The 18,367-nt window shown below is 33.7% G+C and overlaps 1 protein-coding gene across 6 annotated transcripts in view; it reads right to left on the minus strand.

Moving 5' to 3' along the window:
• The window catches only part of LOC128226974 (transmembrane protein 131-like), a 51,294-nt gene that overhangs the window by 10,412 nt on the left and 22,515 nt on the right, over window positions 1–18,367 (minus strand). For all 6 annotated transcript variants that reach the window (XM_052937112.1, XM_052937107.1, XM_052937111.1 and 3 more), the window contains 18 exons: window positions 16,182–16,332; window positions 15,565–15,683; window positions 15,118–15,226; window positions 14,158–14,263; window positions 13,120–13,270; window positions 12,585–12,755; window positions 11,882–11,992; window positions 11,019–11,141; window positions 8,955–9,059; window positions 8,271–8,357; window positions 7,450–7,626; window positions 7,042–7,235; window positions 6,178–6,319; window positions 5,413–5,522; window positions 5,068–5,146; window positions 4,321–4,493; window positions 3,776–3,912; window positions 49–1,194 (listed from right to left, as the gene is read on the minus strand). In XM_052937112.1, the coding sequence (XP_052793072.1) occupies window positions 49–1,194; window positions 3,776–3,912; window positions 4,321–4,493; window positions 5,068–5,146; window positions 5,413–5,522; window positions 6,178–6,319; window positions 7,042–7,235; window positions 7,450–7,626; window positions 8,271–8,357; window positions 8,955–9,059; window positions 11,019–11,141; window positions 11,882–11,992; window positions 12,585–12,755; window positions 13,120–13,270; window positions 14,158–14,263; window positions 15,118–15,226; window positions 15,565–15,683; window positions 16,182–16,332 (3,391 nt within the window). The remainder of the gene's footprint in view (window positions 1–48; window positions 1,195–3,775; window positions 3,913–4,320; window positions 4,494–5,067; window positions 5,147–5,412; window positions 5,523–6,177; window positions 6,320–7,041; window positions 7,236–7,449; window positions 7,627–8,270; window positions 8,358–8,954; window positions 9,060–11,018; window positions 11,142–11,881; window positions 11,993–12,584; window positions 12,756–13,119; window positions 13,271–14,157; window positions 14,264–15,117; window positions 15,227–15,564; window positions 15,684–16,181; window positions 16,333–18,367) is intronic.

An 18,367-nucleotide genomic window follows, 5' to 3' on the forward strand; every position in this document is an offset into this window, starting at 1 on the left:
AAAATCAATACATTATACAAAGTGCATTACTAGATGATGTTTACTCACTAATGTCAATTTTGGTGTCTTCAAAGTCTAATATCATTGTTGGTTCTTGTTTCGTCACAATCGGGGTTGGCGTCACTGTCTGCACAGTGGCTGGTGTTTCTGTTACCTTCTTCTCAGTAACTGTAGTGTTTGACTTGCTAGGTTTCCTCTCATAACTTGATGTTGCTTGCGCATTAGGGCTGGGCGTAGCCTCAGTATGAGAACGTTTAGCTGCCTTCGTTTTCCGCAGTGTTATTTTCTGCGGCTGCTGAGGATTGGCTGAAGCAGTATTAGTGGATTTCTCAGGGGATATATTTTCATGCACTACAGGTTTAATCTCCTTTTCAGGCTGGACATGATTCTGTTCAGTACTGGGAGAACTATCTGGTGTACTAGGTGCCAGGGTGGGTGGGCTTTCAACATTACTTGCAGGTCTCTTTCTGGCCGCTGGTTTTCTAACAAACAGGCTTTTCAAGATACTTGAAATCGTCATCCATATTGAGTCCCGTACTTTATGTTCAATATGACCATTAGGTATGTCTAGGTTCGGTCTTGGTACCTTATTCAATAGACTTGGTGGCAGCATCATCCTATTTTGCGGAGAAGGTGGTGGAGATATACCATTAATGTACGTGCTTGCCCCTAAAGCCTTTAAATCAAATATTTTATCCCTTTGATAAGGTGGAGTTCCGTTACACAATTTTACTTTTCTTTTCAAAATATCAGCGACAAAAATCCTATCTGCTTCAAAGTATGATGCGACTAAGATGCAAAACAGCAGAAATCCCATAACACAGACTATGGAATAGTAAAGAACAGGTTCCCAATTTGGTCTTGGTAAAGATGACGAACATTTTGATAAAGTATGTATTGGAACTGTCGCTTGTAGCGTGTAATTAAAAGCCTGTCCTAAACTCGTAAAAATTGTTAATGTTCTTTGTACTCTAGACATGGTAAAATCAGGTGTAAAGGCTATGTCTATCTTCCTGCTTGAATTGGGCTTCATTTCGTACCCTGTGCAATCTAAAACCCTAAACCCATACCCTTCGCACTGAACATTATTTATGTTATAGCCATGAACATAAAACGGAAGTTCTCCAGTATTTCGTAATGTGAATGATCTCTTCACGGTAAAATTGGGTATTGTATTTTTGTTGTGTTTTCTCCCTGAAAAATAAACAACAATGTTACATTAGCAACTGTAAAACCGATAATATTAGTATTTATTATTATAGCAATAAAGTTCACAATCTATCTAATGTCTCAAAGGTATTAAACTAATATGAAAAGTCTCTACTTTCAAATCTGCCAAATTTACCATTGTGCAGAAATGATCAAAACTTAACAAATAACAAAAATAACAAAAGCACCATAACTGGAGCAGCAATCTAAGCTTCAGTAATATGTAGCACTTCAAAGATACTCCCTATCACAGTATATGCACACTTCAAAGATAGTCCCTATCAAAGTATATGCACACTTCAAAGATACTCCCTATCACAGTATATGCACACTTCAAAGATACTCCCTATCACAGTATATGCACACTTCAAAGATACTCCCTATCACAGTATATGCACACTTCAAAGATACTCCCTATCACAGTATATGCACACTTCAAAGATACTCCCTATCACAGTATATGCACACTTCAAAGATACTCCCTATCACACAGGTCTCTCACTAGGCTGAAATTTTTGGGAGAAGTGACTTCTCCCTTCAGTCAATTTAGGGAAAAGTTGGGAGACTTTAGGGAGAAGTGATACTTTTCATAACACCTGATACAAAAACTAGGCCATACCACACACCTAAGTTTATATTCACATTCAAATTAATTGCTATAACTATATAAAATGTTTACAAATAATGTATCATTTTTGGCTCAGCAAACGTGTATTTGTCAATGTCACATAGTTTATCTCCAAATAGCATCTAAAATGAATAAAAAACCAAGACAGCTAAGGATTTGAAACAATCAAAATGACCTTATAAATGAACTGTCAATATAGTAGGGGGACGAATCTTATTTTGGTACGTTCGGGATGGGTACGAATGTCACATTCAGCTATGCTGTTATATACTTGTCTCTGGCTAAATAATTTTCAATATGCTGACATTTAAGAACCAAATGACATTTAAATCACTGTTCTTGATGAAATTTTTACCAATACATAATGGGAGGTTGAGAAATTTACTCGGAAAATTATTTTGACAAAATGGCGATCTCGCCGATTTTTTTAAAGTCATAAACAGGAGAAAAATACTGTAAGTAAACACTACATAAAGCAAAAAAAGAAGATATTTTTGTGTTTACAAATATTTTTTTACCATTTCATTTTATCATGAACATTTCACTAAAACCAATCAAATATTTGTTGATACGTCATGTTATTTTCTTAGCGCCACCTTGCCGATGGCCCGAGATGGCTATGACCGTCTGCTTCAAAAACAACAATGTTTAAAATGTCTTGCATTGTTTTTTCAATACATATATCAATTACTTTTTAACTTCTTTAATGCTTGACAAGATTTTTCATAATTATGTCGCCTTTTCAATCTGATTAAGACGAACTTATATCATTTGATCAGGGACTTCTCAATGTACATTCTGATTGGTTGACCATCAATAGCTCCGCCTACAGGCGATGTTTTGGTAATTGGAAGGCACGGCCCAATTATCGGAATAGGAGATTACCTAATTTTATGAATGGCTAATTGCGGTGTTTTGACTAATGTGACAGTGGTCAAATACTCGCTGATTGACATATTTACAATGTGCTAAATTTTTCGGCGAAGTCAATGTCGCTTTGATGATATAAATAGGCGAAGTCTGGAAATTTTAGGCGACCACTTCGCCCAAGTTGCCCCCTCGCGAGAGCCCTGAATTCACAGTAATGTCACAGTTGAAAGATAGTCACTATCAAAGTAATATCACACTTCAAAGATACTATCAAAGTAATATCACACTTCAAAGATACTCACTATTAAAGTTGTGTCACACTTCAAAGATAGTCACTATCAAAGTAATGCCACACTTCAAAGATACTCACTATCAAAGTAATGTCACACTTCAAAGATACTCACTATCAAAGTAATGTCACACTTCATACTCACTATCAATGTTATGTCACACTTCAAAGATACTCAGTATCAAAGTAATGTCTCACTTCAAAGATACTATCAAAGTAATGTCACACTTCAAAGATACTCACTATCAAAGTAATGCCACACTTCAAAGATACTCACTATCAAAGTAATGTCACACTTCAAAGATACTCACTATCAAAGTAATGTCACACTTCATACTCACTATCAATGTTATGTCACACTTCAAAGATACTCAGTATCAAAGTAATGTCTCACTTCAAAGATACTATCAAAGTAATGTCACACTTCAAAGATACTCACTATCAAAGTAATGACACACTTCAAAGATACTCACTATCAAAGTAATGTCACACTTCAAAGATACTCACTATCAAAGTAATGTCACACTTCAAAGATACTCCCTATCAAAGTAATGACACACTTCAAAGATACTCCCTATCACAGTAATGTCACACTTCAAAGATAGTCATTATCAAAGTTATGTCACACTTCAAAAATACTCACTATCAAAGTAATGTCACACTTCAAAGATACTCACTATCAAAGTAATGTCACATTTCAAAGATACTTACTATCAAAGTAATGTCACACTTCAAAGATACTTACTATCAAAGTAATGTTACACTTCAAAGATACTTACTATCACAGTATTTCAAATGCTTCTCAGCAATGTCAAACTGTAGCGATGATATTCCCGGCTTTTTATTGTTGAGTTTTAATTCCCCTCTTCCACCTTGGCCTTCTAATACCACAGCATCAATTATTGTTAAATTGTTCCTGCAATATGTATAAATGCCATGTTGGATGTTAATTATCTGTGGCATATGTAGAAAGTGGTTGAAGTGAAAATGGGTGATGATGTTTTATGAAAGGTACTGTGATATGGCATTTGGTCTTTGTGTACTTAAGAAAGATAAATGTAACAATTTCATGCTTTCCATTTAATTATTATTGCTTTTCTTTAAACATTAAAACTGATTTACATTATTAATATTTGGAACAACCCATGACATTAACAGTCATTGAGCAGATGACAAAAGATTTTCAGTAAAATATTAGCAGTTAAGTTTGGGTGATGGGATTTAGTAATCTATTTTTGTTCTTATTACTAAAAATGCAATATACCTTGAAATATATTTTTCTCTCAAATAAAAGCATTAATTATGCACATAGTGTCTGCCTTACCTAACTATAATTAATGAAGTTCTAAAAATATCATCCTTTGGGGTAAATCCTATCTGCACCTTGACCTTTGCGCCCTTTTCAAGGCTGACTGTAAGTGATTTTCGATGAGAAGCTACGCCCAGTGTACTATCCACATGTTGACGATATCTATTCACCGCACTGTCTACTCTGGCCTGTGTAAAATAGAAGGAACATTGTCTTTTTTTATTCTAGCTAAACTTTTATTTACTCATTTGTCTTTTTTCTAAGCTCATCTTTTTATTCACTCATTTGTCTTTTTTTAGCTCATCTTTTATTCACTCAATTGTCTTGTTTTATTTCAGTTCAAATTTTTACTCAATTGTCTTTTTATTTTAGCTCAACTTTTTCTGCCCTCTATTGTCTCTTCTTTTACAGTTGCTCAACTTTTTATGCAATCAATTGTAGAATGCTGTTGATTACTCAAACATAATTTGGCTGCAGTAAAAATCAGAAAGCTGTTTTATCAAGAATTCTAAAAGCAATTTTGTACCTTGGACAGATTTTCAACAGAAGTACTGCACTACTGTCAATATCTCCTAGATATAAAATAAATCCTAGAATCTTGATAAAACAGCACCCATAACAGTACAGTAGACCACATTTTGTTATTCATTATAAAATTAGCAACATGGATGCTGATCAAACAATGGACCCAGTTGTATTTAACCTTGAAAACAAGAAAGTTATTTCGCTTCTTTATCATCTAACTATCAAAAGGAAACTTACATTTAACTCGGCCAGTTCTGACAGTGAAAAAATGTCTGGATCATCTGTCTCCACATACTCAGAAAAATGAGATGGTAAGCTGAAATACATAACACAGTGGCACATCAATGTACAGTACGATATCTATAGCCACAATAGAATATTATGAACATGTATGAAACATTAAGAAAATGTATAGAACATTACATGTATAAAATATTATGAACATGTTTAAAACATTTCAAACATATCCAATTGTTGACTTATCATTTCAACAACAAAAAAAGAAAGACATAATATTCATGTAGATCGACGCTACATACAAACTCATTTATGATGATTTAGGGGCTCCACACACATACTTACTCATGTTTAAGGAGATCTATGATGGTTTGAGGATTGGGATACAGGTGTAAAGGCACCACCTGTACAATCACAGGGATGTCACCTGTATTCTCTAACAGTATATCTAACGTCTGAAAAAGAGAAAATGGGCAAGTTTAGAACCAACCTATGTTGATCAATTACAATGACAGGTTATTGAGGGACATTTAGGAGTTTTCATTTGTCACCGCAACATTGTTTTCAATGAAATAGATTTTTTTTATTCCTTTTCATTTCAAATGTTAATTTTAGAGATGGCTTTAAGATCACTAATAATACCAAAAAAAATATTAAAGGTACAAGCCAAGAGATCAAAAACAGCGCCATGGAGCTAGTGCCAAAATTGTCTGCTGTTGTTTTACAGTCTAACAAGGGCCATAACAGTTGAGAACCTAGTGACAGGCCTTGTTGTACATGAGCATAATGTCTCTGGCAACATGACTATAAAGTTTCATTTGAATATCTTGAACAGTTTTTGGGGCAAAGGTTCAATATTTTGCACCAGGCAAATACCACCAAGGATTTCACAAAGCCGACTTAAGTTCTTCGTAAAACAGACAAAATAAAAAACAAGTATAATATTGTTTAGTGCCACAAACATCAAAAGCCAAAAAGATGCTTTAAAGTATACTAAAACGAACAAAAGGAAACTATCTGTCTGACAATAGTTATATAGTTACCACTCAGTCTCTTGTTATATTTAGAGGCATAACATCACAGTCAAATCGTAATAAATGTGTTACTTACTGACATATTTCCTATTTGTGTGAGTGGAAACTTGAATCGAGATCTACATTTTCTAATGATGTCTGGCCAGTGATGTTGCACGTGAGCAGAAAATAAAAATCCCTGAACTGTATTTGTATCTATCTCTATTGTAACATTTACTCTGAAAGAGAAAAAGTAAGACATTAGGGAAATATAATTAATTGATAGATTCCCATCCATTTTTTTTAAATAGGGAGGGGGTGACATTTTATTTTTTGTTTTTCTTAGATGACTGTTTCACCATTGAATATGTTTTTCTTAGATGACTGTTTCACCATTGAATATGTTTTTCTTAGATGACTGTTTCACCATTGAATATGTTTTTCTTAGATGACTGTTTCACCATTGAATATGTTTTTCTTAGATGACTGTTTCACCATTGAATATGTTTTTCTAAGATGACTGTTTCACCATTGAATATGTTTTTCTTAGATGACTGTTTCACCATTGAATATGTTTTTCTTAGATGACTGTTTCACCGTTGAATATGTGTTCTAGCTCTTTCTTATTGCGTAAGGGACCATATACAATAATACATGTGTTTCTTGATGAAGCACAAACATGATCGTAAAAATTCTTTTTTACATGTGAATGTTATACATCAAAACCCCATGTATGAATAAACACAGTTCCCAGACAGTGAGACTGATACGCAAATACAGACCCTAGCTCAACATTTTTCAATAATATTTTTCATAAGTCAATAAAATTCAATTAATTAATAATGGCTTCAACAATATTGTTGATAATGCCATATACAAAATAATAAATATTTAATTTTGGACATTTACCAAGTTTCAAATCTTATTATGCAACATTTAAACCATTTCAACATAGACATACCTGTCTTTGCCCTGATCCTGTATCACCCGCCAGCGATCTCGCAGGTGTTTATATAGGTACTCGTCTGTCTCTGGAGTTTCCCGATCTAACTCTAGACCCTGCGCCCATCGATGTCCTGCGGGCGTTTGTGTTGATATACCTACATAACACTCTTCTCTGCACTCCTTTTTAAAGTCGTAAAATATTTTTCCTATCTGTAATTGAAAACATAAGCATGACATTTGAGTATATAATTCATTATATGTTTGTCTTCTCAAAAAATAAATAAACAGACTCATACAATTACTGGTATTATAAAATTATCCTGATTAGTCAAATAATATTTCCATAAGATTGCAACGATGCAACGATACCTGATTATTTTTTTTAATTCCGCGCAACCCAAAACTCCACTCCACAAAAACTCACAGTGTTATTGGTTTGTGGCTCCAGAACCAGCATCTTATCGCCCGTTACTGCCTCGTATTCATTCTTGTTCATGACAAAGTAGAACCTGGGATCCGCGGGCTGAAATAGCACTGACTTCAGCCCCATATAGTCATGAAACGTACTGTGGACCTGTAGTACTTTCATGGGGATTTTTCCCTGCAAAAATAATGTTTTCCACATTATTTCTAGTTTATTCGAAAAAATATCAGGTTCTGGCAATTTCAGTAATAACCTTCAAATGATAAGAAAACATTATAAGCTCTGCTTTTGTTTTAATCTGTTTCACGATATCAACGGGCCAGGTGTCATCATCATTAATATTTGTATTGTGAATATCATTTGTGTTATGCACATGTCACTATAATAAACAACTATCTTACTTGCTTACTATATCATGTATTTAATAGTAAAACATACAATGTTGCAATCTGAAGTTTGATATATATGTTGAATAGAATATATTGACTAAATAATAGACAACAAGATAAAAGAAGCCATATTGATCGTATTGCAGAGCACAATACTGGAATTTTTCCTTCAGTTTGTGTAGTTGCTCCTAATAATGTTAAACACAAAATGTCATGTGATTACATGTACACATTCACCACACATGTAAATTTAGAGATGGGATAACTTTTATAAATTGCAAAATGACAACATTTCCGATTCATGATTTATAAAGAAAGATACAGACTGACTGTGGTTAGATTGTCTAGAGCATGTTGACATATGTAATTGTCCCTGTGGTTTTTCTTTATGTCACTTCAAACTATAAAATCATGTGATGAACTGGTACTCACAGGAAAAACTTTGTCAAAAACCACCCTCTCTGGTATTGCATGTAAACTGCCTTCGGATGTTCTCACTGTTACTGGTATAAATGTGTCCTGTAACAAAGATAAGTCACCATTGGTATTTTAAGATACCATCATATCATTACCAGAAAGTCTCTGATGTGACCAAGCATATACGAGGGGTGTTTGGGAAGTTAGCGGAATTTTTAACATATTTTTTTTTTTAAATTGTTGAATATGCTAGAAAATTGATACACATGATGTCAATGCAATCAATGATAATGATCAAGAATGATGCATTCATACAGCGATTCACCTAGATTTCTGGTATCCATGATAATTGCATTGAAGTTCACTTATTACAATTTACAAACATTTTCAACAAAATTTGTTCCTTTCATTTTTAAATTCCACTAACTTCACAGACAACCCTGGTAAACGTAGTTCATGATAAACCATACAATTCTGTTTGATTGTTCGCTGCCAAGAAGCATGGCCACCGAAATGGCATGACTTTTCAAACATGTATATACTTTCATCTTTTATCACGATAATTTAAACATTTCAAACAGAAAATTCACATTGAAAAATAGTACATTCACTGAGAAAACTATATGAACATTTATTATTCCAGTTATTCAAGTTATATTCCTATCTTGTCAACAAATAAATACAAGAATTGTTTGAGACCTGATAAGGTGTGGCAATAATAACTTCTGCTTGATACTGCCCTTCCTCTTCTGGAGCCACCAGTTTTAAACTGAGCACCGCAAAGTGGTATGGTGGTATCATCACCTGAAAGGTTGTAACACTGGTTTTAAACTGAGCACTGCAAAGTGGTATGGTATTATCATCACCTGAAAGGTTGTAACACAGGTTTTAAACTGAGCATGACAAAGTGGTATGGTATTATCATCACCTGAAACGTTGTAACACCGGTTTTAAACTGAGCATGACAAAGTGGTATGGTGGTATCATCATCTAAAGCATTGATACAGACCTTTTTTTCTGGTTAATTTTCTAAGTGATTAGCAGACAACAGCAAAATATCGAACATTTAATTTTTATCAGTATATTATTGCAAATATTTGAGATTGTTGTTAAGCGCATGCAAATATTTACTGAAAATTGTGAATTATAAGTTATGGTACTGTCAATAATTTAAGTACATTTTAGAAGTTTTTTTTAACACTTTTTTGTATGATTCCATGTGGTTTATACTTGGTCTAGTTCAGTTAAGGTCATGTCTAGTAGGTTATCAAGCTATTGTACCACTGGTTCAGCTCTCCAAAATGTTTATGGCGAATTGTGCTTACCTTCAATACATTATATGAAGATGGTACCGTACTAATACTCAATTTGAAGTTGCCATGTATTTGCATGATTCATTAATCACTTTTATTTAATATTTAACTTAACATTGAAAAAACACTTTTACACCCTGGAGGATGACTATAAATCAATGACAGAAAACACTTTACTATGCAGTTAAATTACTTATCTACCAGTTCAAACAGCATAATGAGCATTCGTTACCTCCTAAAGCAAAAATGATGTGAACTTAGGTGTTGCACTTTTCCAAGCTTCGGTAAGGTCAAAAAATAAAATGGTTTAGTTAGGGTTACATCCTTTTCAAAAACAGGCAGGGTAGGTAGGCTTTAAAAAAATAAAATATTTTATTAAGCATACGTGTGATAATTTCTTGGGTCGATTCCGGGACACTCGTCATAATGTTAACGCACACTAGGGGTGTCTGGCATGCCCCCCCCCCGGATTTTTTTTTAAAAATGGGGAACGTCTGTGGTGTATTCTAGAGCATATCTGGGGCTATTTCAGTCGTTTTTAATGTCTGGAAAATGTACCTATTTTGACTGCCAAGACATATTTTTTACTTGACATGGTTTGGGTTTTTTGCTACATTTTCTTGAAAAAAACAACAACCACCAGATATTTTCCAAGGCTTTAAAATTTTCCAGTCAATGAGCTTTTTTTCCGTTTGAAGATGCATATAATTTTGATAGAGACTTAATTTTAGCCAGGTCTGCATGAGCGAATTCTATTTTTAGCCAAGTTTACATGTACATGTAAATTTAAGTCTAGGATTAAGGGAGACAATTTGCGTTTTGGTTCTGTGAATTTGTATACAAGAACCCTCCCCGACTCGTTAAGCACAACAATAGGCCAATAGATCAATTATCGGGTGATTGACGATGACCTCGACGACACACGTACCAATTAACGGATTAGTGTCTGAACATGTCCTGTGTTTTACGACCAGTGTTCCGGACAGGCAAAATAGCTGACTTACATTGGTAAAATTAAGATAATCGATTCCGAAATTATTTTTTTTATGACTTTCCGGGACAAACATGCACCCTCCATGACTCCGTGACAGAGATACGATTTCCGGGATAATCCCGGACGTCCAAGACGTTATCACATGTATGTATTAAGCTTTATGTAACATAATTGTCATCTTCGGAGAATGGTGTTAAAGTAATCTTCTGTTTAAAGCTTTGAAGGTTTAAAACTACATATTAAAACAGACTCTAAAAAGATATTTTTTTCTTATTATTATCATATTCACTTTTAACAACTGACTTAAGAAATGGTAGGGTCAGCACCTATTTCGTAGGTAGGGTCAGGTAACCTGAACCAAATGTATCTTTTTTAAGGCCTTACTAACTTGTCGTACTTTAGATTTATTAATTACTATGTAAAGCAGCCCTACTAAGTGAAACGGTGAATACTCACAGGGTCTGTATTAACTGCGGAGATATTGTGTTGTCTCGTCAATACAGTACCATTCCCTCTCTCGATCCCTAAAATCTGTATTGACGCTCCTTTCATATCTGTACTATACTCATACAAATACAGCTGAAATAAAGAAAATTTCTACTTTTGTACAAAGATTGTTATAAATTGATTCTTTGGGCTGATTGTTCAGAACTTGGTTATAGAATATGTGATTAATGACATGGTTGGTAACTTTTGAATATGAAATATTTAATGATGTGCTCACATTTTTAAATCTAAACAAGAACAGCTGAAATACTTGTCTGGAATCTTGTTAGAAATACAGCAGATCACATGCGCATCTATTAAACTTTCAGAGCAGTAATGAATTTTAAGTAAACAACGATGACGGTAACAACATTTTTACATTCTGAAAAATCAGCCCATAGAATGGTGCATTACCTCAAATCTTTCTTTAAAACAACTTTAATTTACTTAATTTTAAGATTATATATTCATTTCTCCATTCAACAAATGGCCGAATATAAAAGAAAACAACAAAATTTTAAATGTGATAATCCATACATATTTTATTTTTTTTTAAGTCATAACTAATCAGCCACAGTTGCCAGGTAAGCGCACTCCCTTCTCAACAAGGCGACACAGGTTTGATTCCCAGCCTGGTCATATGTGAGTTTGGTTGGTGGTCACCAAGCCGGACAAGTGGGTTTTCTCCGGGTTCTCTGGTTTCCCCAACAACACAAGACCACACTATCGCGCAACATCATGCCAATGAGGGTGACTTAGTACAAGTTAAAATAATTTCTTTACAATCGTAGTAAAATAAATAAAGTTTATAATATTACTGATAAGCCACATACCTCTATTGGATTATCATTTATGAGTGTAAACAATACACTTCTATTTTCTTTAACCCCCATTGTACCAAAATCTAACTGGCCTTCTAATTTCTGGGGATCATGGGGTTTTATCTACAACAAAAAATGAAACATTTTAGCATATAGTATATACATGTTGATTATAAACAGCCAAAAAGAGAGCACCACTAGCTGATAATTGCCAATCCTGAAAAAATGGCCTAAGGGGGAGGGATTCATGTCCTATGAAATTGTTTCCAAAGTCATTTATATTCATTTCAAAGTACTTCCTATTGCTTTTGATGCAAAAGTCTCACACACAAAAAATACAACAGTACAATAGTCTGAATGTTAAAAGTTCTCAATCCTGAATTAAAGAACCCCTGTTATAAATCCTATTGAACTGTATGATAATAACCTAAATTAACTGGTGTGAACTTTAAAGTATGTTATAACATGGGTTGAAACAGCAATACAGTATTACTCTGAATAGTGTTTTTTTTTCGAAAAATGAAACCTAAAAATCTTCTCCTATTGAAATGTACTTCATGTATAAAATCTAAATTAAGCAGTATGAATTTCAAAGAATATGATAACATGAAACAGCAACTTAATCCAGTATTTCTTTGAATAGTGTTTTTCGAAAAATGGCCTTTAATAAATGAAACCAAAGATCACATGGATTAAATGTTTACTGCATACTCACTTTTAACTGCCCATTATAAATAATGAGTGGAATTTCAAATATTGAAGCGTTAGTATGGAGACTGAGGACGGTCTTGAAGTGAAGCGAGGGTAAGTATGTGTGAAAACGCAGAACAAACGGAGCTATGTGCTGCTGTGGAGGCAACAAAACAGGCTTTGTAAAGTTCCAGATCTGAAACAGAAAATAATAAAACTTTGTGGTCACATTATTTTGCAAACAGACCTAAGGCAGTATCGACATGTAATTACTATGTTTAATCCATAAGGGTTCTTTTACACCAAGAGATATATTGAAGAACTTGCCATTAAATGTTAAATGCATATACAATTCCCATTCAGAAAGTTATAATGCTACAATTGAGACAGTCATTAAAACATGTCAAATATAGAACAGTTCATCTTCCAATTGTGAATTTGTTGTAAACTTTCATTATCCTACTTTATCAGATAAATAAATTGACATGTTTAAAGGCAAGCAGTGATATTCTGGCTCAAGAATATTACATAAAAAACATTAAAGCAAAATTTACACTTACAGAAAAGATGTGATGAACCTCTGGCGGGAGGGTCACATTATAAAGCACAAGAGAAAAGTTGAATGTGTTTGTAAACAGCAGGTAGCGACTGTGGTTTAATGGATGGTTGTGGGCAAAAAAGAACGTGCTGTTCTTGTGGTAGGTCAGCGACCTGAAAAACACAAACCAGATTTAAAAGCAAGAGCAAAGTAAGCAGACGCCAATGCACTTCAGATGACTAAGGGAAAAAAACAAACTAATACTTTAGCAAGAGTTATTCTTGGACTAGTATACCAAATTTCATAAATATATTAGCCAGAGTTATGGAACTTGCTAAACATATGCATATTTACATCGTGGACTAGTATATGAAGTTTCATATAAATATCTAGATTGGATGCTTAAGATATTTAAGTGTGTGCGATATGACAATACTTCTATTATTATCTTTACACTTACTTAAGTACATCTTTTCCAACTTTGTTCTTTGTTATCTTGTAATATCATTGATCAAAATGTTACGATATTATTGCGTCATATCAATACTATAATAACAAACCATATGATGCAATCCATTAAAAAGGGACACTCATTTCAATAAATTAACATATAAACATATGTATTTCTATATTTCTATATATAAATAAAGAAGTTATAGATTTTACACATTTTTTTAACACTACGCAACATAAGGTTGTGTGAAGGTTTTTGATTTCTTTTCCAATCTGAACTTTATGAGTCAATATCTTCAAATCCAAGCCTAGTTCAAGCGATAAGAGTACTAATCGGGAATAGCCAGGGTCATTGGCCATAATAAACCAATGCTTTTGTCAATGGAAACATGTGTGCTACATCAGTTTCATGTTAACATCTTCCAACAATATCTTAGTTCTTACAAAAATGTTAAATGTTTGGCATATCACTTAAAACATCAGAACTACAACAATATTATGATTGTTTTTTCTCAAAAACAAACAAACAAACGCACTAACAATACGAGTATTCAAAACACTTGTACCATGCAGCTCGAATAAAGGCTTGATGACTTTTTTTACTTACCCATGTAAAACTTTTGCTTCGTAAGGTATTGATATTTTATGGACATTGTTTTTTGACCGTATTATTATCTTTCCTGACCAAAACTTCGGATTTATGGCTTTGGATGCTGAAAATAGATAAATAGAAAAAATTTTAAACTTGAAATAAGCCATTTTTTTTAATAATTGTCTGAAACCTGTGATATAAGACTGCTGATAAAGATCAGTTCAAAGTTTTTAATATTTACACTGGAAATTGATCCTGTATGGCTAAAACCGTTACTAAGGCTTTCAGAAAAAAAAAAAAAAATGGCATTTTTCCAAACAATTGAGATCTGTTATATTGTGTGTTCTCCTGTATGACTGATTTGAAAACACTGATGTGAAAATCAGCTGATTCTGAGACAAAAAATGAAAAAGTTTTCAAATCGGTCAATCTGTGAGAGTGCAGCTTTAGAACAAATCGTATTTTGCATCATAGATGCATTACTATGTTTGGTATGTTCCAAAAATGTACGCCATAAGTTTAGGGAAGTACTTGAAGATGTGCTTAAAAACATCAGGAAACAGTTCACAACAATTTACAAGAGCTATTGAAGTGGCCTTCAAATTGTTCTAGGATGTTACATTAGTAAGTCTGCATATCTATATTGAAGTTATCATTTCTCAGCCTTGAACTCAAATATATCATAAACAATACCAACCAGTTAAAATTAGGATTTTTCACACATAAAAGGCCTATCTCAAAGAATGCATTCTTTTCATGTGTATTACTTGAGTTTGATGATGAAAATTACCCATCATTCTTCAAATAAAAAACATAAAATAACAAAAGCATCAGCGTATGCTATTATACAGTCATACAGATAAATTGAAACAGTTTTATATAAAACAAAGGAAACTTATTTTTGGATATGGAAGATGCCTTATATATTTATACCATTTAATAAATATCTCATTCAATAACTGTCCAATGACTGACCTCTAAAAGTTATACGCGCTACTGTAGTCTGTCGCAATAGATCCGGCTGCAATTTAATTGGTCGAAAGTCTACAGATATTGCTTCATTTGGGGGATGTACAGTCACACTCTGAAAGTAAAAACAAAAAACAAACTTTGTACGTTACTGTTGCTAACAAATCACAATCAGTTATTGTTAAGTATATACTGAAATTACATTCTCTCGAGCACTTCTTGGGGGAAGTCTGTCCTGGAGTTTGAGAGGCCATAAGAAAGAGCACTGATTGGCTGGAACCCACAATCACTGGGGTGAACTGCAGACACCTATACCACTGTGATACCTCATACTGATTTTAAACGGTCATTAAAGACATTAAATCTTTCATAGTACCTTAACTGTATGAAGATCGTTAATTTATATTTTTATAAATTTTATAAAGATGTCTGGGTTGGAATGCTAACACTTACTGATATCGGCACCACGGAACGCCCAGTGTTGATTAAATTCACTGGAACAGTTTTGGGCTCGTCAAAAGTCCGCACTATTCCAAAATCTATCAACTCTGTTGCTAAATATATACCGGGAGCTGGAAAAAAATATAACATGAAATATGCATAAGTTACAGCTACTTGAGCTTTTATGCATTTAAAACCGAAAAACGTAACCTACAAAAATTGAGAGAATATGATACCAAGGCCACAATTAAAAACTTGCTTATTAGCAGTTAACCTTCCCACAACTTTGTGGATTGGTTGGATGATAAAGATTTTTTTTATATTTTAATTTTTTTATTGTAGAACACAACTTTTGGCAAGTAATGCTCCTCTGTAGTAAACAGACAAAAAAAATTTTGGAAACCATAGACGTCTTTTTAAAAAAAAATTATCACGTTAAAATTTTAAAAGGAATGTGAAACATTTACCTCAAACTGAATAAAAAAGCAATTAAGTAAATATTGTTCAGTAGCATACATACTCATGTACAAACTGCATGCACAATTTACAAGCTGAGACAGTCTTCTCGAGTTTAATGTGTAAAAATTTGTAAATAAATTAACTTTTATTGGTTATTCTTTATCACTTACTTGAAGTCACTTCTACCTCCATGGGTAAAACTAGTAACTGTTTTTCTTTTTTGTGATCTGTTTTAATTCGTATGAAGGCGGTATGGTTATTTTCCGTCCTCCCTACGAAGTTGGCCTTCATTATCGTCTTAGTTTCGTAGGGAGGAATCTCCTGAAATCAAGTAAAATGCAGGGGTTATAGGTTAGTTTATACTTATTTATTGAAGCTTGATTATGAAGACTGCTATTATTTGATATGAATCATGCTCGTGGTGTAATGAATCATGCTCGTGGTGTAATGAATCATGCTCGTGGTGTAATGGGGTCGTATTCATTGACATCTTGAGTCTTAGTTTTGGACTCAAACTCAGAAATGTGATTTCTTAAATGTTACAAAGAACCTTAACTATATATTTTCTACAAAAGATGAGCAAATAATAGTAGATGTCTTTTGTTAATCTGCACTACACAGACACTGTCTGTCTTATTATGAGGATACAATTAATACTTCCTTCTTAAGCATCTGTCTGGACTTCAACAATAACATTTCAATTACATACCATGAATACTAGACACAGTTTAATGTTCTCTCCACATACTTTCATTTATCTGAAGCGTTTTACCCGGCATTAAAACCTACTTTTTTATTAGGCAGCTTTAATACTGATATATGTGCAGTAATTGAAGAAAGGCTTATGGACAGAGGAAACCCCAGTCATTGAAATTATACTTTTGAATGTACAAGCCTAAATTCTTGCAATTTTGCTTAGCATCATTTTTTTAACAAGCCTTTCTATTATATAAAATCCAGAATTTGACCAAGCAAGGAAAGCAGTTTACCAGTGCAGGGCTTGCTGGGTTGTGCTTATTTAAGACTTTGGCAGTCTAAAAAATAATGAGTAGTCTTACAGTCAAAGACTACTTGAATATGACCCTGGCCTATGCCACAAGCTCGATGAATTCCTGTAATTCTGTGCATATGATTGGATGTTTTAATTTCATAGGGTTGATTTCTAAAAAATAACATAAAAACAAGTCATCAGAGAGAGGCTTAGACTATTTGATTTAATTGTCACTATTCTCTAGTGCGAGTAACTGATTGAAAAGTTGCCATCCCTCATGTGCGAGTTGTTGATTTAATAATCGCTATCCCTCTAGCACGATCAACTGATTGTTGCTATCCCTCTAATGTGAGTAATTGATTCAATCTTGGTAATCCCTCTAGTGTGAGTATCTGATTCAATCTTTGCTATCCCTCTAGTGTAACTAATTGATTTAATCTTCGCTATCCCTCTAATGTGAGTAATTGATCCAATCTTCGCTATCCCTCTAGTGTGAGTAATTGATTCAATCTTTGCTATCCCTCTAGTGTGAGTAAGTGATTCAATCTTCGCTATCCCTCTAATGTGAGAGTGATTCAATATTCGCTATCCCTCTATTGTGAGTAATTGATTCAATCTTTGCTATCCCTCTACGGTGAGTAATTGATTCAATCATCACTATCCCTCTAGTGCGAGTTTCTGATTCAATCTTAGCTATCCCTCTAGTTCCAGGAACTGATTAAATTGCTGCTATCTCTCTAAAGCCAGTAAAACTGTTTTAATCATTGCTATCTATCTTGTGAAAGTAATTGATTTGATTGTCGCTATCCCTCTATCAAGAGTAATTGATTCAATTGTCACTTCCCCTCTAGCGCGAGTAATTGATTCAATCATCACTATCCCTCTGCTGTGAATCAGGTCCATTTAGATTTAGTAGTAGCAAACATCAGTAGGTCAATACGTTAATATATGCCTTGAATAAGTATGCATAATCGCTAACACAATTCCGGAAGGTAAATCTTATTGGTACATGCACACAGGTAATGTTTTTGTTTTACAGATCGGTAGATTAACAATATAATATTGTGACACATTGCTCGTGCCCAGCCTTGATAACCAATGTATTCAGGCTACCAACTTTCTCTGTTGGTGATTAAGTTTTCCCAAGGTATGAGTGAGTCTGAATGACTCCCAAGTTTTAATTATTAAGATGCAGTCTGCATGGTATTCTCAATTCTTTATGTTTTTGAATATTTTTTGTTCTTCATGTACAAAAAATATCAAATTACCTTAAATCATTGAAAACCAAACAGGCTTGTATTCCTCTTAGCCCAACAAACCAAGTCTAGCACTCCATACTGGAACCATAAGCTGACTGCGTACATA

Source organism: Mya arenaria, chromosome 3 (genome assembly GCF_026914265.1).
Source record: "Mya arenaria isolate MELC-2E11 chromosome 3, ASM2691426v1".
Taxonomy (NCBI): domain Eukaryota; kingdom Metazoa; phylum Mollusca; class Bivalvia; order Myida; family Myidae; genus Mya; species Mya arenaria.